At 41.7% G+C, this 27,823-nt stretch overlaps 1 protein-coding gene across 11 annotated transcripts in view; it reads right to left on the reverse strand.

Annotated features, from left to right (window-relative positions):
* Nucleotides 1-27,823, reverse strand: part of CAST (calpastatin) — a 111,258-nt gene that overhangs the window by 42,545 nt on the left and 40,890 nt on the right. For 7 of the 11 annotated variants that reach the window (XM_032846080.1, XM_032846028.1, XM_032846020.1 and 4 more), the window contains 6 exons: nt 8,768-8,827; nt 4,739-4,804; nt 4,093-4,134; nt 2,699-2,755; nt 2,235-2,345; nt 930-1,013 (listed from right to left, as the gene is read on the reverse strand). In XM_032846080.1, the coding sequence (XP_032701971.1) occupies nt 930-1,013; nt 2,235-2,345; nt 2,699-2,755; nt 4,093-4,134; nt 4,739-4,804; nt 8,768-8,827 (420 nt within the window). The remainder of the gene's footprint in view (nt 1-929; nt 1,014-2,234; nt 2,346-2,698; nt 2,756-4,092; nt 4,135-4,738; nt 4,805-8,767; nt 8,828-27,823) is intronic. The other 4 variants (XM_032846056.1, XM_032846049.1, XM_032846041.1 and 1 more) reach the window with 1 other exon arrangement.

Raw genomic sequence — 27,823 nt, forward strand, 5'->3', positions numbered from 1 at the left:
TACTCTTCCTTTTCAAGATCTGAGAAAAACTGATGTTTCCGGGAGAGGTGCCATACTTTTTACACTATGATTTTCCTCACCACTTAGCCTGTAGGGCGATACCTTTCCTGTTTTGAAATGCAGGAAAAAAGATAAATAAATGCAACTTTTTAAAAAAGTTTCATTTCCATCTTATTATTGCTGCCATTCCTTGCTTGTGGCTTCCAGACAGACAGGTAGCATTTCTAGAGAGACACGATTAAATCTAAACTAATTACGGAGTCTGCCTTGCTATGGGCAGACACAGCAGACGACTTCTCATCTTACATTTCCCGGCTCGCATCTGCAGGAGCTCCTCAAATGGTCTAAGCAAGACTCACCCATCCTGAGGCAGAGGGACACACATCCTCTCTCCTGAGAGGGTTGAAATGACTCTTTCCAAAACCTCCCCTATCAACTCATGCAGAGGTCAGGACTGTTGGTGACCTACACCTATCAACGCAGGTGCTGTCCCTGGTGGAAGCTGAGAGAAGTGCTCGTTCAAATATTCTAATTTTATGCGCTTTATTTCAAAGCTATAAATCTTGAGAGCAGGATCTGGGTCACCTCACATTTTAATTTCTCTTGGTCCTGATACCATGTCTTCTCCACGGCAGGTGTTCCAAACAGATTTCTTGAATATATGAATTCTTCTATTAGTTGTGCTATTCCACTCATTTTATATCCCTTAGACAGGTCCCCTTCTTTACTAAACTCCACAGAAGAGCAGTGTTTGGTTTTCCCAAATACTGGCTATTTGAGTGTGGTAGCACCACCACCCAGAGCGGTCCCTGAGAAGCAGACGCAAAGCCCAGGCTGGAAGGGGCCGTGGGCGAGCACGCGCTTCTCGCGGAGCAGACCCCGCACGTGGCGAGGCCCGCGTACGTGTCCTGTCGCCCGTGTGCGCTCACCTGTTTCGCCGGTGTGGTGGATGCCGCAGCTACACCAGCACCAACCGGCTCCCCGCCGGCAGAAATCGCATCCTGTGATTTAGTCTACAGGTGGGGGAAAAAAGACGAACAGAACTAAGTATCTCTGAATGACTATGTTCAAGACCACACATTGCAGGCATCTCTATTGAGCCAGTTCACCGGGACAGACGTCCGGCAGAGGGAGGGTTACCAGCTCCTACAGCACGTGACACAGCACTGGGCCCCGCGGAAGGCTGCACTCCAGAACGGACAGAGTCCGTGCAGGTACAGGCAGAGGCGAGTGGGCCAGGCAGGGACTGAGATGAACTGGACCACAGTTCCTGTCAGTTGTTGCTATAGAACCTGATTTTTGAAGAGAAGCTGGCAATCTGGATTTTATGTGAAACATTGTGACTTGAATTGTTGGCAGCTTATTAAAAATAATTTTAATAATATTGTAAACCAGGGGTGCCTGGGTGGCTCAGTGGGTTAAGCCTCTGCTTTTGGCTCGGGTCATGGTCTTGGAGTCCTGGGATCGAGCCCCGTGTCGGGCTCTCTGCTCAGCAGGGAGCCTGCTTCCTCCTCTCTGCCTGCCTCTCTGCCTGCTTGTGATCTCTGTCTCTCTCTCTGTCAAATAAATAAATAAAATCTTCAAAATAATAATAACAATATTGTAAGCCAAACAAAATAGATTTGAACAAAACACATAATGGCAGCATTCAGCTAGTGGGCCAGAAACATGGACCCTCTTCTTTCAAGTGCACTGTGAAGCAGGCCTACTTGACATCTTCCAAGAGCCCTTGATCGAAGAGTTCTTCCCGTAAATGTTTATTCTTCTAAGAGCTGACCTCCATGAGCTGTGCAAATATGGGATTTATGGCTCTCTAAATTCATCTCTTCTATGACAAAATTCTCAGCATCTCTCTCAGACTTCCACGTAAAGAGCAGATCAGGCAGATCGTGTGTGCTCTTTATAACCCTAAGGAGAAAGGTCCAGGAGGTGAGCACTCCCGTGCTTCCTATTTATGAGAAACCAGAGCCTGCTGCCTTGCAGTCATGATCAGGCACCGCTGGGCAGTAGAGACTGGACTGAACGTCCCCACAACTCATCCGATGTACTTCTTAGGGCCAAGTTTCCACAAGGCTATTTGCAAAACCAGCCAAATGATAGCCCCAAATCATTGCAATACAGAGTACATTCAGCATAGCTCTACACATTCATCGACACAGGTCCGCGTAGATGGAGGACCTGCATCTTATTCACTAGTTGATGGTAGTGTTTTCTTAGCAATCCAACTTATTTACCTTTGGGTTTGTGGATTTCTCGGATGTCGGCTGTTCACTTGATTTGGACACTGCTTCTTTATGAACATGCTTGCTTTCTGTATCTGATGCGTGCTTGGGCAGGCTTTTTGGCTGAAACAAACACACAGACAGAAAGATGGACACACACACACACACACACCACTGTTAACAAGAAGAAAAATACCAATGCTTTTCTCTGTGTGATGCCAAGTGTTTCTAACAGTTGTGTTCTATGGAGTTTTGAATTGCACTGATCTCAATTCATGTGGCATAAATGTGATTACTTTAGGTACAAAATTTGAAATACATATCCTGCCTTCCATTAGTAAACTGCAAATCCTACTACTGCCACATGGTGGTGCCACTACAGCTAGAAAAACAAATGCAAATGACAGTTCAGAATTCGATTCCTCACACACAGAAAAGGCTTCACCAATTATCAAGTCTCAAGAATGATCATTTACCTCTTTGTGTTCCTTTGGCTTTACTTCTTGGGTTTTTTTCTCATGAACCACAGATGGCTGTTAATTTCAAAAGATAAAATCTCAGTTACATTGGAGGTCTTTCTTTTATTATTTCCAAACAGGTTCAAGAAAAAAAATCCCAGTTAGACCCTTCTGCCCCTCTTGGGAAAGGGCCACTTAGAGAAATACACATGTGCTACCTTTCAATAGTTATCCTCCCAACAGTCTGATAATGACAACAATAAGAGTAATGAAAAATTCAGTATTTCATTGATTTTTCAACTAGTTATGTAACTCTAACTTACTGGCTGTGTTTTACAATTCATACAGATCATTTGATAACTTCAGGTCTAAACACAAAGCACTGAGACCTCTGGATTTGTTGAGAGGGAATCCCGCTCTAGAAGTTCTTTTAAAAATCTACCTTCATAGGAGATAATTTAATGATTTACACAGTCTTTTCTGTATTACAACAAGAGAAGGAGGTAACACCAGAAACCCAATTCTCTTGAGATTGTATAAACAGTCAAAACATTTAAATATGGAATAGTAGACAATTTCCAGCTCACTGTTGAATTCCTCCTCTACAGTGGACTATGGAATTATCATCCTGAGGGGATGAGCAATCCAGAGGTCCTACATAAAATCAGATAAGCCTTCCCTTCTACCCAAATAAGCTCACCTTTGCCTCCATTTAAAGTACATCTCTGTGCTTTCCCACAGGAAAACTTGCACTCTTATCTGAGTATTTGCTTAAGCACACTTGCTTAAAAGAAGTAATGTGTAGCATCTTATGAAGGAGAAACATTTGCCCTGCCTGCAGACACCCTGGGGTCCATCTCCACATGGATATAGATTGGCTGTCAGTCTAGACAGCCATGAGTCAGGAAAGCCATTCCCAAGGGAAAGTCAGAGCTGCCTCCTGAGAAACTGATAACTAGTTCCACAAACTGAGATAAGACTGTTCAGATAAACCTACAGGCCTCTTAGGAAAGACTCATCTGTAAATCATGTAGGTGCTGGGTTCAAAAGACACATTTACTCTTGATGTCCCATCTTTAGAGTAATTGGATGCTCATTACCCTTTGTCCTTTCTTCTTTGCTCCTACAGTTTTTTAATAGTTACTTCACCTATAACAAAAATCTAGATTTGAACAAAACACCTTCTGAAATATACTGTTTTTGTGTATAAAATATTCATTTTAATAATATATATATTTATTATAATTATTTACTTATGCTCTGTATACTTGTGTTTAAAAGGTAATCCAAAATTGGTTAAATTAGCTGAGAAAAATTCCTTTTCCCATTCAATAGCACCAACAGAGGAAAGTGGTTTTTCATTGTTATTACGAAGAACCCAAATAACTCACTAGTTGACTTAAATCACTTACCTTAGTTGACTGTGACTTCTTTTCGGCTTCTGTTTTTGCAGCCTAAACTCAGCAAAATACAGAAAGGAAGAGAGGAAAAGAATTAAGAAAGGAAAACCAGACATAGTTTACAAGGTTCACCATAGATTTTCTTCAACTAAGAAAGCTCAGAGGAGATGGCTTTGATGTAAATATAAACTTTAGGAGTTAAGTTCACTATACTTTGCTTGGAATTTTAACTCTTTAGATAAACACTTACGCACTCAGATATCCTGTTCTTCCCTTCAGAGCAGTTTACATCTTACTTTTGTTATGTGTATCAAACATATGTAAACATTTATTACTATGAACATTATAGCTAATACATAAGCAAGATAAAATACAAATCCTCATCCTTGAAAGGCAACAACCGATCTCTGAGTGAAATACCATGGGTTCTGGGTGCCAGTGTGAAACAATGGGATGGTGACAGAGCCAAAAGCTAGAAAGCAGTGACATTAAGTTTTAGTGCCGGAATATCAGCGATGGGTCACGAAGGCCGACCAGAAAGTCTGTGACAGGTGAGAGAGTTACGGGAGATCTGGAACTGCCATTATTAGTGTGTGCTGAGCTGCTGAAGAGGCCATTAGCAAACATACATGTCCCCTAGTACCGTGAACCACATCACCTGTTTTCTGTGTCTTTTCTTGTCAGGAGAATGCTGTCGTTCCATCTGTTTGCTGACTGGAATAGCCTAATACAAGAGCACAGCCCCAAGTGTGATTTTATTTTATCAGACAATCGAATAGGTCACATGTATCATTGGGCTGTATGTTTCTCTCAAGTCCCCTTCCACTCAGCTACAGCATCTCCGCCGTGCCCATGCATGTAACTCCAGGAAGTTGCACACACAGAAATTCTAAAAGCTCCAGCAAATACTGTAGTTTGTATTTACTTTATTTCTGTGGTAAGAATCTGCAAGATTGCCCTTAGTAAAACTAACTTCTGACCCCTTTCCTTCACCTTCTCTAGGTGAAGGAAAGGCTGCTTGGGCCATTTATTCCCAACTGTATCTCTAACATTTGGTTATGAACAAATCAACAGTCACAAGTGCTGTCAAAAGTTTTCTGAAACTCTGTCCACAGGGTATTACAATTCTGTGACTAGTGCATTGGTTTTTATTGCACAATATAATCTATATTTCTGGGACTGCTTCAGAAGAGCTGGTTTAGTGGCTTAGTCAGTTAAGCTTCGGACACTTGATTTCAACTCAGGTCATGAGCTCAGGGTCCTGGGATCAAGCCCCGCATCAGGCTCTGCACTGAGCATGGAGCCTGCTTGAGATTCTTTTTCTGCCTTTCCCAATGCCCCTCCCCTAGCCTGCACTTGCTCTCTATTGAGGGGGAAAAAAAAATAAAAGAGCTGGCTGTGACTTAGGCCCTCTACTGGAGTATTTCACACAGTTTTACCCAACCAAAGGTCATCTATATAAAAAAATACAATTCCTTAAGTATATACATGATTTCTCAGTACAGGCAAGATATGAAAACCGGATTAAACATTTTTGAACTTTTCAGAGTAAAAGATTAAAAATTAGACCCAATACTTTCCACCATTTCATTCCCTTTTATCTATTTGGTGGTATTAACATGAACTCCTATTTTTAATTCTATTATCTAAAAAAAAAACCCACCACCAAATAGCTTCTTAATTTACCACGCCAGGCACTTCAGCCATGAAGAGACAAACGTTCCTCCCAGAATGGACCCTCATTATACAGACACATGTATTGTTTTGGGAAGGGGAAACAAAGTTCACAGTCACAGAACCCTTCCAAAGAAATTTTAAATTTTGGATCCTTTCAAACTGGATCTTAATTAATTAGTTTCTGTATCTGTTACTATGCTTTCTGATTTTATGCAAATCCAATTTATTAAATGATTAAGAAGGAAAATAAGCCAGCTGGTATTGTAGTGGCTTGGATCTAGTAATAGGTTCTACTATGTAATTTGGTAGTCAAGATTTTACATGAAAGAACTCTACAAAACAATTACAAATTCACACTCACACATGCAAGCAACTTATAATATGGCATATTTTTACTAGGATTCGCTAATACATTACCTAAACTTATTTTTGCTGAAGGTGGTGTGGCTTAACATAATAGCGATGACAGTGATAACCAATGTTTATTGATTACCTCTTAGTATCAGGGATTGTTCTAAACTTCACATGTGCCAACTCACTCAGTCCTCTTAAGAATCTATGAGACGAGCATCATCACCATCGTCATCATCATCAACAACATTATCTACCCACTTTGTGGATGAGAAAATGAGGCCCACAGAAGTGAAATAATTCCCCACGGACTACCAGGGAGGAGCTGGGGTTTTGTGGGCACAGTCACTGTGCTGCATTGTCTCTCCAGGACTAGCCTGCTCCTGCTAGGAACCTGCTGGGGGATAGGCCCTATCGAATACCCTCACCTGTTTGTTTCCTTACACAGCCTTGTGAAACAGGTGCTATTCTCCAAACTGTACCAAGAGGGAAACCAGAGCAAAGTTGAGTTTCCAAACACGGCGGCTGGTGGGAAAGGAGATCCCAAACCAGGCCATGGGGCTGCATGGCTCCCACTGATTTAGTCTTGCAAGGATCGTGCCCTGAGTAGAAATGACTAGACTTTCCATCTTAAGCACAGCAGTGTGACCACCAGTTCTAATGTGCCAGGGCAAGAGGGACAGAACTTAGTTCTAGACATATCACTCCCCTTTCAGAGGTAGGTAGGCTTTTATTTGAAAGATGTAGAACAAGACAAGGATTTGGTATAAGTTATTATCTTGAATTAATATCTTTTTTCTAAAAGCTGAAACTATTTGAAGAAATCTGTTCAAGTTCACAAAAATCTTCAAGAGAAGGCTAGTGTGAATGTTATGACCCATACATCAGAAGCACATGAATCTAATCAATGAGAACAGTGTGAGTGAGATCCACCCAAAAAAAGACAGCTGATGGGGCGCCTGGGTGGCTCAGTGGGTTAAGCCTCTGCCTTCGGCTCAGGTCATGATCTCAGGGTCCTAGGATCGAGCCCCGCATCGGGTTCTCTGCTCAGCAGGGAGTCTGCTTCCTCCTCTCTCTCTGACTGCCTCTCTGCCTACTTGTGATCTCTCTCTGTCAAATAAATAAAATCTTTGAAAAAAAAAAAAAAAAAAAAAAAGACAGCTGATGTCAAAGGTGGTCCCAAGGTGGCCACTGGTGATATTTCATCCCCAAGACCCTTAGATTTGTCCCTCCCTCTTTCCTCCCACTTTCTTCTCCCTCTTCTGCAGGACTACCAGGAGTTCTCATGATTAATGCTTAGCAATAGCTGAAGGGTCTGTGGACACTTGCTCTAGGCAACAGGACACCCTTGAAATAAGCATAGGTCCTTGGGCAAAGTCAGGGACAAAGGAGCAGAGCCAAGCAATGGGTCAAATGAGAACTACAATAATAAAGAGGAAATCCTAGATTTGTGGCTCTCCTTTTTGTACTTTTCATGGACTCTGAGTCAATGATAATCTGATTTTGGCTGATGAGATTTTTAAAAATATCTTAAGATTAAACTTGGTCTAAGAAAGTAGTGACAATGAACAGATGAATTAAGGATCAGGTCATGTATACTCGGAAAACAAAAAATTCATGTAAAATACTAAATAACAATTTTGGACTAAAAACTTTAAATCAAAATGAATGCTAGATAACAGAAGAGATTGAACAGTGTATTTCAAGATATCAGCAATATCCTTTAAAAACAGTTCAACGTGAGACCAGAGGATCTCTCGATAACACGAAATTACAGTGCCAGTACCAAATTATGGCACAGGATCCTACCAGGATAGCAAAGCAGTAAGACCGAAAAATCATGTCAGTGATTTTAAACAAGGGCAACTAAATAACAGATCTGGGTTAGCTCTTAAAAACACCCAAGAATAATGGCTCATAAAAATTAGATGAGCGCATCTTGATAACATCCCTGCTTTAATTCTCCACCCCAGAATAGTCCCGAGAAACAGCCTGAGACAAGCTAATGAAGGTGGAAGGTTGAGGCAGCTTCCTCTTCAGAACTAGGTTTATTCTATGCGACCACGACACTGGATCACATTCTTTTATTGTTTCTTCTCAAATGCCACGAAATAATTTTTAGAATAAATCTCAAATAGATCTCAAAGGTTTATTAATAAGATGATGTCCTCCATGACTGAAATTTCACAAAGAAACTTAAGCATTCAAAATAACAGCATCTGTGTGTCACTTGACACTTAGTGTAAATGCAGTGTAAACTTTCTCTTTCTTACATTTCATTTTAAATGGTCAGAATAACAAAACCATCGTATTAAGAAGTTAATAATTCAAATTCTTCACTAGATCCACAGAAATGCACTTAGATCATCTAATAATTTAAAAACTCCATCAAGTCTAGGACCAGAAAAAAGAAATCTCTGGATGACTACTCTTTTCTAGATACTCTGAAACAACATAGGAGTGTACAGAGGACATTTGAGGCAAATATTAAAAGCCAAGGTGAGTTTCCAAAGACCCCCTAATCATGAAGAAAATGTTTCCTTCTATAACATAAATTTGTTAGGACACAGAACTCATTTGTTAGTCTACATGTGTTTTGCTTTACAAAATAATCACTTAAGGGCATTCACCCCAGCACACCCGCGAAGACTCTTCATACCTTGGCTTCCGTAGGATTCATACTGGACGACTTGCTGTTGGAGGCGGAAGAAGTTGACGCCTAGAAAGTAAAGAAGCAGAAAGTGTGATTCTAGTTCACCTACAAATACTTTGTCTTTCGGCCCCTCTTAACCATACTTGTTCTTAACTCTGCCTTGGTTTTACCTCTTCTAGAGAAAACTACTCTCACACAATAGGTAATAGGACAGTAGGTAATACTGTCCGTGGGCAAAAGCCTTTATAACCAGATCAGATGGGTTCAAATTTTGAGTGTACTACTTATTAAATAATCCTGGGCCATTTTCTGTTCTTTATAGTTTCCCCTTTCTCAATTTTTCTTTAGTAGAGAACCATCTTGGAAGGTTCTTACTACCTGGTACATAAACGCTCAGTAAATATTTTGATTATTGTATTACTTTCCGAAAGAACAGAGACTTGAAAACTTGACAAAATTTTGTTCAAACACAAGCCCTGCCAATTACTATCTCCGTGACTTTCAGCCTTAGTTTCCCAGCTATATAAAATGAGGCCAATACCATCTCTTTTGCAGGATTTTAAGTATTTGAGATAATAAAATATCTGGCATATTTGTAGGTGCTTCTTAAATTACTAATGCATTATTCCTAAGATATTATACAAGACAGAAGAGCAGGATGTAGGGCTGGAAAACAGACTGAGGAGGATCAGAATTGTCCTTTCAGTGTCACGTAAGGAGGAGAAAGTGGGAGTGGGTTTGCAAAGGGGGACGCTGCTATATTATGGATCTCATGCAGGCTCCTCCTGGAGGGCAAGAGGTGATGAACAGTAATTGAAGTTTTATGATACACCATTCCTAGTGTGCAAGGGGGTGGTGGAACTAATCCCTGCAATCTAATCACCTGAGCAGTGGGATATGCATACAGGCACTTGCATGGTATGGAATACCATCCTAGCCAGCAACTTCCATTACCCTGGTTAATAATAAATCCATCACTACCTTTGGGGAATTCCAGCCTAGGCTCATTTAAACCTCCGTAATATTTGATTCTGTTAGGTTTTAGAGCTTAGGGATTCCACCTGGCAGAAGTTGCCTTCTTAAGTAACCGGCTGTCAGTAAACAGCTGCGGACCTGCCAGTAATACCCAGAGCCTGTCTCTGAAGTCTGGCCCACAGCCATTTCAGAAGCTCAGTCCCTGGACAGGATAAGCCCAATCCGGCTGGTCCCCTAGATCCCTGAGATCACCCGCTCAGGGGACTGTATGGACCTACTGTAGCTCCTGGCCCGGGAACAAAATCACCTTCCCCACAGATCTACTGAATGTAGAACATGTTGGTGCTATTAGTAAATTACCACAATTTACAGATGAAAAGCCCAAAATTTTATTATACTGATTTCTTCCCCAAGACTTTATTTGAGAGACAGATAGCAACAGAGACAGCAAGAGAGAGCATGGCAGGGAGGAGAGGGAGAAGCAGGCTTCCAATGTGGGGTTCAATCCCAGGACTCTGGGATCATGACCCCAGCCAAAGGCAGACACCCAACTGAGCCACCCAGGTGCCCTAGTATACTGATATTTCAAACAAACCATATGAACTTTATTCCTGAGCACCCTTAGGCACCAACTGGGCACCCCCTCACTCCAAAATATACCAAACCTGGTCACTGTTGCAGGCACGGTGCTGTCTCTCTCACATTCTCTTTGGGATAAAGAGCGAGATGTACCAAGGTGAATTTTCCCATCAAATTAATGGACAAATATATGGGTATTCATTTTTCCTTGAGATGTTTTTATTTGTGAGAATTAACACACCCATTTACTACAGCCCGTTCCTTCAATATTTCCTTCAATCATATAAAAACAAAGACCAAACACTCTACATAAAAGTGCTTTTTAGGGGCAACTTTACAAGATCAGGTCATGATCTCAGGGTCATGATTTCATGGATGGTGAGATCAGCACCTCCCCCCACACGGGAGTGGGGGGGGTGTCAGGATCTGAGCTCAGCAGGGAGTCCGCTTGAGATTCTCTCCCTCTGCCCCTCCTCCCTCTCTAAAATAAATAAATCTTGGGGCGCCTGGGTGGCTCAGTGGGTTAAAGCCTCTGCCTTTGGCTCCAGTCATGATCCCAGGGTCCTGGGATTGAGCCCCACATTGGGCTCTCTGCTCAGCGGGGAGCCTGTTTCCTTCTCTCTCTGCCTCTCTGCCTACTTGTGATCTCTATCTGTCAAATAAATAAATAACATCTTTAAAAAATAATAATAAATAAATCTTTTTTAAAAATTGCATTTAATATGCAAATCTTTAGGTAAACATTATTTCTAAACCTCTAGGTTTATTAAAACATTCCTGAAGTCACTTGGTCTTAGAGTTTCCAATTTGCCTTACTACATTATTAAGCAACAGCTGGATGTGATCCTCAAAGCCTATAGACTTTCAAAGCCCCTAGACTTTCAAAGCCCCCCCCCAACCCCCAGCCCGACCTGAGAACAGTAAAATCAACATGGGTAGCCATCAATAAGCGTGGAGAGGTAATCACGGGAATGCAGCTGAAGGCCTTGGCCACACCTGTTCTCAGCATAGATCCCACCGTGGAAGTTCTAGCCCATCAAAAAGCCACTAAATGCTCTGAACTGAAATAGGAAAGCTACTTCATGGGATCGGAAAGTAAGGAAAATAATCCCACCCTGTTGTGAACCCATTCAATTCCCAGCGAACCGCGGTGTGTTCCATTTTATTCTATTTATAAAGACAGTTCATTGTTAGTATTTGTTATCTCTAGTGAGGGACTGAATATATTTTCATTTTAAATCTTCTGTACTATTTGACTACCTAACATTGGTGTGAGTAACTGATAGTTAAAATTTTTTGAAGTCTATCCACAAAGCTTTGAATGGAAGAACTTTACAAGATAAACCTTTGATAGGTTTTTAAACAGCTGGAGAGAGTGCTATCTCATAGAGGTTAAGTGCCCTGTCACATTTTCCACAGTTCACCGGCTCCACAAGTATTTACTTATCCAGCACACGGTCTGTGCCAGGTACTACGTCAGGGGACAGTAACACAGTGGTGAAATTGCTAGACGTGTTCCTGCCATTGTGGAACTTCCAGCCTTATCAGAGAGGCCATTCACAGAATAATCACTGCAATAATTACTCATGGTAAGCGCTATAAAGGAAAATCACAGACATCCATGCAAACAGAGACCTGGCAACCAGAGTTAGTTCATGACACAGTCGGGACAGGTGATGCTGAGGGCATGATGTGGAGATTAAAGGATGAGGGGGCATCACATCACCCAGGCAAAGGCTGGGGGGAAGAGGGGAGAAGGGGTGGGGAATGCCCTGAGCCCAGTGTGCCTGGACGGGGACCTAGGCTACCTGACTTCTACCTCACTGATTCTCTGCTGTAGGACCCACCCCATAGGCAGGCCGGTTAACATCGAGGGGCAATTTTAAAGCACAACCATCAGTGCTGACACATACCAAAATATTTCTGTAGGATTAGTGCTGTCCATGAGAGTGAAGTGTGGCTAGAACAGTGTCTCCCTCCCCAATGACCCAAGCAATTCTCTTCACATCAATTATAATCTCAAATCAAAGCAGCTATCAGGGTAACAAAGAATAGAGAAAAAATACATTATAATCAGACTCTACCCACCCATTCGACAATTGCTATTTTAAAAGCAATGAGCTGGGGGCTGAGTATACACAATGAAGAAGACACCAGCTCTGCCTCCAAAGAGTTCAGAGTCCGGAAAGATAACCCGCAACAGCTTTAGGTTATAAATGAAGTGCTCTAACAAAAGCTGGAAAAGAATCCCATGGAACAAAACAACCGTCTGAGTTCTAAGCTTCAGGCCCACCTCAAACAATCTTCCTGTATTGTCGAGTTGCGTTAAAATAAACCAATGCGTTAAGAGAGAGCACATGCAACCTAGAAGAGAATATTTAATCCTGTGCTTAATCAATATGACATTATTCAACACAATCTCTTTAAATTTGTTTAGTTGTGACAGTGAGAAATTTGGACATTTACTCCAGTAAACGACTACAGATAGGAGGAGAAGATGGTATGCTTTTAAGACCCTTGGAAAACAGAAACTCCTTTCCTTCCAAATGCCCATCAGCTGATGAATGGATAAAGATGTGGTATATATATATACACAATAGAATATTACTCAGCCAGCAAAAGAATGAAACCTTGCCATTTGCAATGATGTAGATGCAACTAGAGGTATCCACAAGAGAACTAAGTCAGAGAAAGACATGATTTCATCCATATGCAGAATTTAAGAAGGGACATGGATGAATATAAGGGGCAAAAAAAAAAAAGGCAAACCATAAAACAGAGAACTGAGGGTTGTTAGAGGGGCACTGGGGGGGGGTGGATTAAACAGGCTACAGGAGGGCACTTGTGATGAGCACCACCTGTTACACTGAAGTGATGAATCACTAAATTCTACTCCTGAAACCAAAATTACACTACGTAATAACTAACCGGAATTTAAATAAAAACTTTAACCAACCAAACAAAAAAGAAACGGCTTCCTTTTTTTCACATACATTTTGCAAAAGTCTCATGAAGTCCAACCTTTCAGCTCTCTTAGCCATTCCGGACAGATTAATCTTCCTGCATGGCTCTCGTACCCACATCCAAATTGGAACCAGTGGGGACGCCTGCTGCCCACTGCCCCGTACAGGAATCCTTTCTCTTTTGCCTCCAAAGACCATGCTCCAATCCCTCCCCAGCTCCCAATGCAGAACAGCAGTGCCAGTCCCCAGCCGTCCCCATCTCAGAGCACACCTCCCTCACAGCTCCCTTTCTATTTCATTCACACACATGCTGCTGGTTGGTGTGTTTCTCTTCGAAAACTACCCCGCCCTATATACCCTTCCTTTCAGGTGGATCTCGCTAGCTCTCAGCCCCAGCATCAGAGCCTCTGGCATTACAACCACTGCTTACAACCACTGCGAGCAGTCCCCATGGGCATCTTCCGCGTCCACTCCAGCGCCTTCTAAGGTTAGGCAACCGCGTCACTGCCGCAGGAACTGCTCCTCCCCTAGAGGGCGCCCCTTGGGAAGAACAGATGTCCGGTACACTCATTGGCTGACCCCACTCTTACCCATGGCACCGTTCTGTCCATGGCTTTTCCTTGATTCTGAAGGGTGTTTAGGGAGGACCGAGCTCAACCATCGTGTGGTGCTGGATGTGACCACAGAGGGTTGTGAGCTCACCCACACGCCCTGCTGAATGGGCCCGACTGGGCCAGTTAAGGGATCTCTCAGGAGGGTCTGGGTCCTCGAGGATTTGCTCACCCATTCCGCTGCCATTAAACCTGGCTGACGGAAAAAAACTACTTCCTCAGCTCCTCAGCTACCTACCACAAAAACAGAGTCCCTTCCCTTGCCTGGGGGTGCCGGAAGTCTCAGTTCTCTGCCAGTGCTGCCAGCTGGCTTGAGGGAGGGAGTCCGCCTTACCTTCCCTCCAGTCATTCGACCTCACCTTGCTCTCTTCCCAGCCCTGGCTGGCGTGGGACAACCAGCCAGCCAGCCAGCCAGCAGATGAGTCAGCAAGTGCTCCTGAGCCCAACCCATCTTCCTGTCCCCACCCCTCACAGGCACCATCCCCAGGTCCTCCCACCTGCAGCACGAATCACCCTTCCCACATCTGGCTGCCTCTGCTCCGGAGCCTTCCTAGAACACCTGCCACATGTCTGCACATGCCTCTTCCACCGGCTGACCCGTCGACGGTTCCCTTTTCAATCCCTGACCATCCTCTCTCTCATGGTTGCTGTGCCAGAGCAACTCCGAGCTCTCTCTCCCACTCTCTGAACCCGCCTCTCTGAACCCGCTTCCTTCTGGAAGCCCCTTCTGAATGCTCCATTCTTCTATTTCAACCTCAGTCATGGGCCCTCTGCCTTCTCTCACACTGTTGCTCCCTCAGAAAGCTGATTCTTCCCAGGACTTTACCACTCATTATGTGAACAATTTTCTATTCCTTTCAGGCAGCCCTACTTTATCACCAGACTACATTATTTACTCCAAAAATGAGGACGTCGAGAAAGACCACTGCGGGTTTAACTCCCTGCTCCAGCACTTATTAACCCACGTTAACCTCCTGTGGCCTCCATTCCTGCAGCTGTAAAATGGGAGTAAAACTACCTGTGTCTGGCATTGCTGTAATGTAAGGGCCACATGACATAATGTAGGGAAGGCATCTGGCCCTGAATCACCTGGGGTCAGGCCTAGGGCTGCTTCCAGTCCTTATCACCATTCCGTCCTTGTCACTTCTACTGCCACCCACACTTCTGCTCTGGTCACATACCTCCCACACCCGGATTCCATCAAGGCCCTCTAATAGTTTCCATGCCTTGTTCTCCTACCCCCCGACCTACCCCATTCTCTAACTTCCATCTCTTTCTGTGGCTGCCTACTTTATCTGAAAAAAATGTGTACCATATTCTCACTGTGATGAAATAGGAAGCTCTCAACGGTTTCGCACTATATCCTAGATAAAGTCCAATGTCTTTGACCTGAACTTCAGACTCATAATTTGGCCTGCTTACTCCACTAGTTCTCTCACTGTGACCCATGCCACGCCTTCCCTCCAGCTAGGACAGTGTCCTTCCTGTCTCACAGGTAGCATAACTCACTGCTTAAGAGTGTGAGGGGGGCTCTGGGCTCGAGAACGTCTGGTGGAATTTCAGCTGACTGTGAATTCATGTGCAACCTCAAGTAAGTTACTGTGCCTCAGTGTCTTCATCTGTGATAGGGGAATAGTAATAATTCTCACCCCATATGGGTTAAGAATAGGTAAATTAATGTACATGAACCGGTAATAACATTGTTTGGCAAGTGGTAAGCAATGGGCAAACGCTAGTTAGTATTACTACCACCATCATGCTCCCGTCCTTCTCTGGGCCTCTCATCTTGCTATTGCCACTGCCTAGGAAGGCTTTTCCCTGATTGACCCCACCCATCCATACCCTCAAAGACTGAGCTCAAGATACAACACATGAATCTGCTTTAGCTCACATTACTTTCTCAACCCCTATACATGTTTGTACTTCTGACTTGGACGCTTAGTCACATGCTGTGTTAGAGGAGGTTCCTGAGCTCATTTCTAAGCATATGTCACTTGTTATCAGTGAAGCTATAAGATAATCATGAGACAGCGGTCACTGCTGCTCCCCACAGTGTGTACCACAGTGCTGAGTACATAGTAGCAGAGAGGAGCTAAAAAATCACTGTTGAGGGGCACCTGGCTGGCTCAGTCAGAAGATCACACAATTCTTGATCTCAGGTTATGAGTCCGAGCCCCATGCTGGAGGTAGACGTTATTTAAATACAACTTAAAAAAAAAAAATCACGGTAGATTCCAATCTTTGTTTCTGTTTTTTACTCATCAAATAAAGTCTCATTTGAACAAAGATACTGGTTTTGTTTTCAAAGACTTACTTGAGAGAAAGAGAGTGAGCTTGAGCATGCGCCGGGGAGAAGCAGAAGGGAAGAATATCAAGCCAATTCTCTGCTGAGCCCAACAGGAGGCTCAATCTCAGGACCCTTAGGTCATGACCTGAGTCAAAATCAAGAGCAGGACACAGCTGACTGACTCACCCTGGAGCCCAAAAGATATTGTTTAATAACCTTTTTTTTTTTTTTTCAAGTTAGAATCAGGAACATTGTTAACACATTGGAAAACTTCAGTTTCAGTCTTCTGGCTTCTCAGTGGCCCTGATTCCACAAGCAAGCCCACTACACCTAAGCATCTGGTTTCCCATAATGGGAATACCATGCACCCTACAGAGTTATCGTGAGGGTCAAATTAGACACCAAATAGTAGGGCAATTTGGACAAAACACAAAATAGATACTAAACATTTTCTAAATTAAATGATTTTTAACTTTTAAAACTGCTTCTGCTAGATGCACTTGAGAAAACCAAATCATTTGTTAGTGAACCACAGTAAGCTCATTTAATAACACATCTCAAAATAACAAAAGAAAGACAATGATGGATTTTTTTTTAATAAGGAAGTTCTTTCCTCACAGAACTTATAAGACAGACCTGAATGTGAACTCCATGAGGTCAAGAGCCATGCCTGTCTCAGTTGCTGCACATCCCCAGAGCCTGGCAACGGTAGTTGCCTAGCAAGTATTTGTTAAATATTATGAATTTGTGCATGAATAAACACAAAGAGTATTATCTGATGGCTCAAAAGCAATCTTACATAAGTTTTTCTCAATCATAAGAAATTTTATTCAAAGCACAAGTCAGAAAACTGATTAGAAAAACATAATTTAAACAGCTAGTCATTTCCATCACCACTGTTTTCCAAAGGGAGTTGCACAAGTTTAAAAAGCACATATAGAGGGGTTCCTGGGTGGCTCAGTGGGCTAAGCCTCTGTCGTCAGCTCAGGTCATGATCTCAGGGTCCTGGGATCGAGCCCCACATGGAGCCCAGCTTCGGGCTCTCTGCTCAGCAGGGAGCCCGCTTCCCCCTCTCCCTCTGCCATTTTGCCTACTTGTACTCTCTCTTTGTCAAATAAAATCTTTTAAAAATAAAAAATAAATAAATAAAAAGCACATACAGACACAAAAACATTCCTAAGCCACTTCCTGAACAACACCTGGAGCAAACAAAGGGCAGAAGAGGGGCTTTCTGAGAAAACATGGACATTCTTCAAAGACACCATTCATGGACGCAGGTTTACGTTGTTCTTTCTGTAACGACCAATTATTCACTTCAGGAAGTGAATATTCTGAAGTTTAAGTTTGTCTATTGTTTGCATGCTGTCACACCATGACAAACATTCTTCCAAAGCCTTTAATTATTTAGCATAATAATGATGTTCTTAAGGAGGCTTCCAATGCAGTCACCTAACAAAGACGTGTTTAATCATTTCACAAAACATGATTCCAATGACAGGTAAACAATGAATCATCTAGGAATGAAGTGGAGCCCTCTTTGGGGGAGAACAGGCAGATCTACTTTGCGCCAGAAGACCTACTTAAGACACTGACTTACACCCCAGCGTTGACATAACGGAGATAATAAGGTTGACTGTGATAGGATCTTAAGTACATGATATTACAAGAGATGAGACTAGGGAGAGCACTTCTGAGACAGGTGTTGGAAGATGGTTAGGAAAGCCTTCACAGAAGAGAATGAAACTATTATTTACTCTGGTGTCATCAACAGGGAGGCGGGGACCACAGAATCTCCCATGTTCCAGAAAGGGAGACAGGTGCTTTCCATATCTGATTTCAGCATATCTTCAAGAAATCGTAGGAGGCAACCATTATTATCTGCATTTTATAAATGAGAAAACTAAGGTTCAGAGAAGTTAGGTAACTTATCAAAGATTTCACAGTTAAGTAGCAGCAGGGCTTGGATTTGAGTACGGATACGACAGTGATGCCCATGAACTTTGCTATAACGAGTGGACTCCCCATTCTTTAAAAATTAAAATATTTGGATTTAAAAAAAAAGACAGAGTGGGGTGCCTGGGTGGCTCAGTGGGTTAAAGCCTCTGCCTTCCGCTTGGGTCATGATCCCAGGGTCCTGGGATCGAGCCCCTCATGGGGCCCTCTGCTCAGCAGGGAGCCTGCTTTCCCCTCTCTCTCTCTCTCTGCCTGCCTCTCTGCCTACTTGTGATCTCTGTCAAATAAATGAATAAAATCTTAAAAAAAAAATTTTTTTTAAAAGAGAGAGAAAGAGGCTGAGACAGGACAGTCATCCCAGGCAAGCAAAACAGCTTGAGCAAGACTCAGAGTTGGGAAGAGATACTCAGTCCTAAGTGTAGCAGGTGAAATGAAGGAAAGTAGTGCAAAAGGAGGCAGTCTGAACACCACCTGCAGGAAACAAGGGGATTCCATCTCAATGTTTGCGAAATATATTAAAAGGGACACATACTCTTAAGATAAAAATAGAAGTCTCAGCTCCTCTTGCTCTGGGAAGTGGAGAGCACATAAAGTTTTGGCCTCTGATGCAACATGTGGGCAAACCTCAAAATAAACATCCACACGTTGCCTGGCAACCCCAACAGCCAGGGCTCATCTCTGAGCTAAATCCAAGCCAGAGATTACAGAAGTTTTGGCCACACCCTGTGAGCCTCTGAATATAAGCTCTGACACTGGGCCACCCCAAGCGGCTAGAAAAAAAAATCCACAAAACCCACGAAGTTGAACTTCTGGTACAAGGCAATTTTCACTCCTTTGCACACTCCAGTTTTCCAGTGTGTTTTGTTTTGTTTTTTTGGAATGATAATTATTTTGTGAGCAAAGGAAAGGGCAAACCACAGAGCCCTGTTCAGCCATCGAAAAGTAGTAGAAAGGTGGCTTTTTTTCTGAAGATGTGTTCATCCTTCTAGGGATCCTGGCTGCTTTTCTTGATGCATGAAATAATTCCAACTCTGTCTGACTTCGCCCAAGATAAAGCAGAGAGGTTAGACCTGGAAAAGACAGCCCAGTTTCTTCTTCCTTTTTTTTTAAGATTTTATTTATTTATTTGACAAGAGAGAAAGAAAGAGAGATCACAAGTAGGCAGAGAGGCAGGTGGGGTGGGGGTGGGCAGGAAGCAGGCTCCCTGGGAGCCCCATGTGATGCTGGATCCCAGGACCCTGAGATCATGACCTGACCTTAACCCACTGAGCCACCCAGGCGCCCCCCCCATTTACTTCTTCTTATCCCACCCTAGGAAAGGTTGTCTGGGCAGGATTTTCATAAAACCGTGAGTCAAGCAATTTCAGCATAATACAAGATCCAGAATAAACAATGACGAAGACTGACTGCTCTTGACAAGCTATGTGACCTTGAGTTTTAACCCCCGTGGAACACGGTTTCCTCATCAGTAAGTTGTCAGGCTTGAGAAATCTATACTTCAGCAACGCTGATATTCTATGCTGTAATGACGTGAAGCTTATTAAATAGTGTACCCAGTGAGAGATGTTCAAATGGGTAATAGGGGCGTTTAGCCTCTGGAGTCCCACACACCTGCGGTCTAATTCCAGCTGTGTAACTTCGGCAAGCTGCTCAACTTTGCCAAACATGAGTTTTTAATTTGTTAAATGGGTATAAAAACGGTACAGTTAAATGAGGGTACGTTTATAAAGTGCTTGGCTCCTAGCACAAGGTAAATCAGTTCAAATCAGTGATTTTTAAAAATTATGTTAATACCAACGGCCTCAAAAGTTTCTCCTTCTTCAGTCTCATCATGGTAGAAGAATGTTCTGTGGTGACCACTGTCTTGAGAAGTTAAGCACAAATGTTATTTACCTTTCTTAAGGAAAAAAGGGTACTATTATTTGACATTATGAAATTGGATTCAATCTATGTTCTAGATCTACATTCTAGGCAATATGGGAACAGGAATCTTGGTAGTAGGAGCACAGATTTTTACAAATCCTAAAAGATTATGTGCTCACTAATGCATGTATGATTACTGATGGGATGATTATTACATATAAAAAAAAATACTCTGGGGCGCCTGGGTGGCTCAGTGGGTTAAAGCCTCTGCCTTCAGCTCAGGTCATGATCCCAGGGTCCTGGGATCGAGCCCCGCATCAGGCTCTCTGCTTGGCGGGGAGCCTGCTTCCTCCCTTCTCTCTCTCTGCCTGCCTCTCTGCCTACTTGTGATCTGTCAAATAAATAAATAAAATCTTTAAAAAAAAAAAATAAGCTCTGCTGAACAACCATCTCAGAGCCTTTCAGCTTGGCTTCCATTGGGTTTTCAAATTCATTCCTTTGCTGTAGACCTAGTGGAGAGTGAGGGGACATGAGAACTTTTGCTAAGTCCTTGTGCTATAAAACCAACTTCCAACCTCAATCTCTACAAGGATGACAGACTCTAACAGGAAACGAGAGGGAGTTTATGAAGAACCAGTCATGTGAGAACTGAGATATGGGCCTGTTATGGACCATTGAGCTTCCCACTGATGCATGTTCTTAATAAGAAGCCTTAAAAATAAGAATTGTAACAAAGTTGCCTTGTCCTAGCTGATTTTCAAATAACCAAAATAAAAATGTAACATGACAACAAGTGTCATTCCAGAAACCATATAAGCAAAACAAATTCACAAATGTCTGCAGACGGCAAGTTTAATCTTTTCCAATATTAAAGAGGTAGTGTTGTTTAGTGGTTAGGAGAATGGCTCTGTAGGCAGACTTCTGAGTTTGAACGCCAGCTCTGCTACCAGTCGCATGAATTTGAGCAAATTCCTTAACTGCTCTGCCCTCAGTTGCCTTGTCTATAAAACAGGAATAATAACAACAGTGCCTTTCACTGCATTTTCCCACTCTGCCCTAGGAAAAAAATTCCATGAAATACAAGAATGGATTTTAAAGTAAGATTCTTTTGAAACTGATGTAAATTGATCATTTGAGTTGATGAACATTGCTGCTTGCCTAAGTAAAAAGTTCTGTATTTCCTACATGAGAAGGGACTTCTCAGTTATGTACTAATCTTCAATTTAAAAATTTCGTATTCAAAAATGGCTAAGTTATCCCTTCTCTGTTGCCTACTTAAATGTCTAAAGAAACTCTGTCAACAAAACTATTATTTTTTAATTCCAGTGTACAATACTCTCTTTCACACAAGCAGGAAACCTCAGCCATCAGAGAATTCCAACTGTATTAAGATATTGAGTATAACAATAGAGAACACAATATAAATTTCTAGCGCTTTCTTGAATTTAGATACACATTCATCTCTCAGTTATTTAAACTCCCTAGGTATAAACTACTGAGAGGAAGATCTTATAAGACCAGCCTACTGAAAAGAACATTAGAATCAAATAAAACCTTGCTATCTGTGTGACCCAGGGTAAATTAATCTCTGAGCCTTAGTCTTCTCATTTATAAATATGTCCTCATACCCTCTTACCTAGTTGCAAAATATGCAAGCAACTCTTTAAAATTTTTTAAAATTTATTCTTTTTAGTAATCCCTATACCCAATATGGGGCTCAAACTCATGATCCCAAATCAAGAATCACATGGTCTTCTGACTGGGACAGCAAGGTGCCCCACAAAATTTGTAACTCTTAAGAGGATGAAATGAAACCCTATGTAAGTTACTTAGCACAGTAGTTGTTTGATAAATTAATAAATGGTTGGTTTCTTTCTCTTTCTGTTTATTTTTAAATATATGGATCCTCGAGATACATACATGCTACTGGACCTAATCCCTCCCCCAGATCATTCTAGAATTATTTTCAGATTATCAGCACTAGCTAGAATGTTCTTTGTTAAGCTTTTATTTATTTCCTGTTGATTGTCCCTCCACTTTGAAAAGCAAACAAGCCTTCAGTTTGCTCATTTATAAGAGAATGTGGAGAAGTTATACATACACAGAGAAGATGCGGTTTATCACCATTTCAACTGGAAACCAATTGGGTATTGTGCAAAGATTTTAATTGCAAATATGTATATCACTGTTCATCACATTCAATCTTTGGAAATATCTGAAGAAGTATACAAATATGACTGTTAGAAGGACAAAAGAAGGAAATAATTCTTATTTGTGAGGTAGGAAGCCTGTCTCACCACAAGAACGTTATTTGAGAATAATTCAGTACCAATCACTGCAATAATTAAAAGATTCTTGAAGGCAACAGAAGCCTCAAACTCAACAGCCAAAAGAAGTTAACCTTCCCTTTTGGATCTCTGAATATTCTGCAAGGGGGTACAATGTTTCTTAGTGACACAGACACTTTATGGCTAAAATCCCATACAATGATTAATTACTTGACTGATGTAAAAGTCAAGTTTACAGTACAAAAAACAAAACAAAAAAACCCCTAAATTATCATTCATAATTTAGGGTTTTTTTTGTTTTGTTTTTTGTTTTAAAGTCTTTATGCAGACATACTATTTCATTTCTCTTCCACCTAGGAGTGGTATTATTGGATCACATGGTAAATTCACATTTACTTTTTTAAAAATTAACATATATTGTTTGTTTCAGGGGTACAGGTCTGTGATTCATCAGTCTTACACAATTCATAGCACTAGCCATAGTGATACTTTAGTTTTATAACACTGCTAGGGAAAAACAATCACTAATTTGAACTGTTCAAACTTTATGCAAAATAAACAGGAATGTGCAATAATTTAAACATTTTGTACTAAAAATGTGCATAATGTTTGCTGGCAATCAAAGTTATGTCAGACCACTGGGTCATGTAACTTGCCAAGCTTTAACACCTTAGCTCAGTGTTTCCAGACAGTGTTGGGGTGGGGGGATGGGAGACAGTGAACACTCAGAAGCCTGTGAAAGGGAAAGGGTGGGAGGAAGAGGGAAGAAGGTCTGTAGACTGAAAAGCTGTAAGCCTCTCAGGGGATTCTGAAACTCCTTGATATTGAATCACTGCTTTAAATAGTTTAAAACAAGATGGCATTACAGTAGGTCAGTGAAATAACCAACTGCTTTCTACCACCTATAATCCACTGGCATTTTTCCTGGTGGCAAACTTTGTCCCTTCATACTTTCATTGGGTCAGAAGAACGAAACAGACTACAGAAGATACCAGGATAGATTCACAAAATTATTTTGCAAAAATACTTCCCAAGCAGTTTTTAAAAGAAGATTTCTGGTGTTGATAATGCCAGCCCAAGTTAATGAAGAGCTTAGATGTTCCCTAAAAAGACAGCCCTAAATACCTCAAGGATACCTGTCCTCTCCAATCCGTGTATTCTAAAACCCAGGGCCATTTGATCCTTGTGATTATGCCTATATCACCTTCCTCTCTAAGACAAGAGTTTGCAGCAGACATCACCAATCCCAGTACTGCTATAGGCAGGTCTTCTGGACCAATAGGAAAACTCCTAATGCTGCACACATCCAGTATGCAGCTCAGCTGTAAGTAGATATACACATTTTTTTTTGTATACACACACACACACACACACACACACACACACACTTACATACATATTAAAAGGATCCAATTTTCAAATGACTAAGTGAATTTTTAGGAAACAGTATGTGTCTACCTTTGTAGACTGGGGTCTAAAATTCAAACAAAAATATGTGCTAGGTGATGTCAAGGAGTCTGTCCAGTCAGTATGAAGAGAGTGTAATGGGCTTTGTTAACAAGTAGAACATACATTCCCCATCTAAATGCTTTCAATCATTTAAAATACATTGTGCATGCCTAAAAATATTAGTCCAAATTCTGACGGAAGAAGCCCGGAAGAAATACTGTATAAATTTTGACATAAAAAAATTAAAGACAGAGATAAATAAAGAAATAGTGAATATAAAAGAGAAGTTAAGACTCCTGGAAGATAAAAATCGTGGCCACCAGTTTCAATTTCCTGCTGTACACCAAGCCCTCTGATACATAAATAAAATATCATGAAAAGATGCACGTGTCAAAGCATGCAAAGTACTGTTACATATTGGTATGAGAATATTTACATTCCAGGATTCTGATGATGACTAGCTAGAGGAATGGAGTTATAGCAAAATATTTTATTTGCCATGCTGGATATAAACACAATTTTCTATTTTCATGATAAGGAGGAAATATAAAAAACACGTGTAGCTGAAAAATGTACAAATAATTCTACTCCCCGCTCCTTCCTCTGGCCACCCTCTTAGCATAGGTAATAAAGAAACCCTATGCCACAGACTGAGCCCCTGGTTACTCTGTAGGCACAGGGATCTCCGCCCCCTCCACTAACAGCTCTGTTCAGTGCAGCTCCCAGGGCTCTGAGGTCTGGTCTAGGTCTTCATACATCTATCACTTGTGTGGGGGACCTCAACCCAGCACAGAATCCAGAGAGTTTACAGAATCCAAAGCTGGCCTCCATCTCCTGCAGCAATTTTGAGTGAATTGGAATTGGTCTAGGCCCTTGCTTGTGGGTCATGAACACCAACCAGGCAGTTCATGAGGAAACCTCAGTAAGATTCAGAAGTCTGAGCTCCCGTGCACAGCTAGAATTTTTAGTAAATTCATTGAGATTGTACCGCCTTGCTAACATCAGAGGAAGACTACTTCTAGAAAGGCTCTGGAGAGACCAACTTACTTCTTAGAATGGTGGTTATCAGATTTTACAGGTGTACAAATTTATCTCAAGAGTTCATTAAGGCATGGATTCCTCTTTGATTCTGACTGGGTAAATCTGAGGGAGAGCCTGGGAGATTTCCATTTTTAAATAAGTACCCCAGGTGAATCTGATGCACATACTCTCCAGACTACACATCATGAAAACTATCTTAGAGAATTTCAAGGGGGTGCAGCACATACTAGGGCAAGGATTGGGAAAGCCTCAGGGCTCCGGATTAGCCTGGAATTACCTTATTGGCCTGCATTCTCTGTCTGAAGACCAATAACCTTCCCTTTAGAGTGCTTTAACAAATCTCTTCAATTAAGGACGCTTCGCTTAGATGACAGTTAAAATCTTCATTCCTTAGATGGAACTATTTACTTTTCCCCAAATGCTGAATTGGTTGGTCCAGTTTAAATAAAACACCCACAATCTATGTTCTCCTGTCTACATATTTCTCTTTGTAGCTTCTTTTTCATTATACCTTACAATGCCCTCATTTTGGAAACTAGATAATCTGGAATGTATGTCTTAGCACCAATGTGTCTGACTTTATAACAGGAACATATTTAATCCTATAGTTTTTCTGATATACTGAATCATCTGCATACTAGGAAAGTACAATGGTTTTCACAAACAATCGCACTTCATGTTTTCTATGTAAATAGCCTTTAAAATAAAAACGTTAGGGGCGCCTGGGTGGCTCAGCGGGTTAGGCCTCTGCCTTCGGCCCAGGTCATGATCTCGGGGTCCTGGGATCGAGCCCTGCATCAGGCTCTCTGCTCAGCAGGAAGCCTGCTTCCCCTTCTCTCTGCCTGCTACTCTGCCTAATTGTGATTTCTCTCTCTGTGTCAGATAAATAAATAAAAAATATTTTAAAATTATAAATAAAAATGTAAAAACGTCAGGGGTGTCTATGTGGCTTCGTTGTCTGAGCAGGTTGAGCATTTGCCTTTGGCTTGGTCACCACTGAGCATCTGCCTTGGGCTTTGGTCATGATTCCAGGTTCTTGGGATTGAGCCCCTTATCCCAGTGGCAGGCCACCTGCTCAGCAGAGAGCCTGCTTCTCCCTCTCATCTGCTCCCCAACCACCACCCCACCAAGTGCATAAATAAAATCCTTTTTTAAAAAAAATGTTAGCTACTCAGTGTTTCTCAACAGGGTATTTCCTGGCATTTGGGCTGACAATTCTTAAGTATGCAGGTCTGTCGCGTTCCCAGTGAATGCTAGGGCATCACCAAAAGCATGCTCATGTATTTTAATATAACTTTTAATAGGGTGCTACCTCCCCTGGTAAAGAATGAGTGAGCTAAACTATATTCATGGAAAGCCATAATTGCTCAAACCCATTATTTCTGATTTCTAAGGGTACTTTACAACATCTCTTAAGACATGCTAACTTCTGAACAAGACCATATACTTTGGTCCATTGGTCCATATACCATTGGAGATCTGCACATAATCCTACTGTTAGCAAAGTGATGTTATCCTAGTGCCCTCCTACCTACACTAGGCAGTAATAATAAATCATCAGAAAGTAACCATAATTGGTTTCAGAACAAGAAGAGATCAGCATCTTTTCCAGAATAGGGTGGTAACAGTTATTGCTACATTTAGTGAAAACTACTATATTTTAGAAGTTAGCTGAGTACTTCACAATAGGTGATGATAATGCAGCCATGAGGTAGAAACTCTTATACCTTTACAGATTAAGAAAGTAAGAGCCTGACCTCTTACCTACCACGCTGCATTGTTTCTCAGGACATATTTGACAGCTCTCTATAAAATATTTTCCCAAGGCATGAAAAGTTATCACATAGTAAAGTCTCATTTGTTTACATCGTCTCAATTAGCTGTTACTTCTGTTCTTAGAATGCCAGCTTCTTGCTATACTGTATCCCTTGAATACAGCATCCATATATTTGTTTCCCCACAGCATCTACCATGGTTATTTCTACATAGTAAGTGCTCAATAGATATTTCTTGAATTGAAAAATAAGACTGGTTTTATCAAGTGAAAAAAAGATCAAGAGGAACCCTTCTTTGATCAATTCTTTGATCAATTCCTTGAGAACAATCAAGGAACTAAATTCACCACCAATTCTATATAACCAACTCTTCTCATGCACTGGGAATCTTTTTTAAAAGCATGTGAACTGAGCCACAGCTAACATTTATACTTGAATGTGCTATTTCATAAACACTGTCGTGCAGTCTGCAAAGCTCACTTTTGTATAATCGATACCAAGGGTCCTTGCTGTGCATACGTGGATTCCCACTCCACCCTGATTGCTATTGGCCACTTTCTCCATTAGTCAGCAGATGTAGCCTTTCCAGCTTCAGCATGATTTAGCTGAATGTAACTAATACTATACTGTCTTCCAGAATCCCGACATCACTCCCTTCCCACCACATTCCCAGCAACAAATACCCTTTTAAATACTGAAAAATCGGTGTGCAAAAGCTGAATTCACTGCCCACAAACAAAACATCAGGAAGACACACTCGATACTCACTAGAAAACAGTTTCCCCCTTTGAACAGCGGGTGCCACTCCTTACTGACCTCTGCAATGCAGAGGTTTTCACTCAACAACACACCTCGTACAGCAGAAACTTTCCCGAGTGGCTGACTGAGCATTCTGGTTCCTCTGATGGATAGGTGGGTTACTAGAAGACTAGTCAGAGAACTGAAGGTCTTGCCCCTTAAGGAAGTTTCTCCTAAACTCTGCCTGGTTTTCTCAAGCTGTAAAATAGGAATAAAGAATTTGCCTCTTACCTGTTCCTGAGGAACACCGGGACCCTAAAAGTGCAGCCGAGACTGTTTAAATCTCTGTGAAAACACCTTGCATTCTTGAAAGACAAAGTACCTCTCAGGGATGTTATCTGACCACAGTCTCAGGTTGTGTTCAAGGAAAAAGAACCAAAACATGTTACAACATATGCCACACCACACCCAGTATGTATCAGGTACGTGGAAAGGTTATACAGAGTGAGCTCACTTTCTAAAACGGAGGTCAGCACAGTA

This window comes from Lontra canadensis, unplaced genomic scaffold (assembly GCF_010015895.1).
Source record: "Lontra canadensis isolate GAN:19392208 unplaced genomic scaffold, GSC_riverotter_1.0 scaffold4, whole genome shotgun sequence".
NCBI lineage: Eukaryota > Metazoa > Chordata > Mammalia > Carnivora > Mustelidae > Lontra > Lontra canadensis.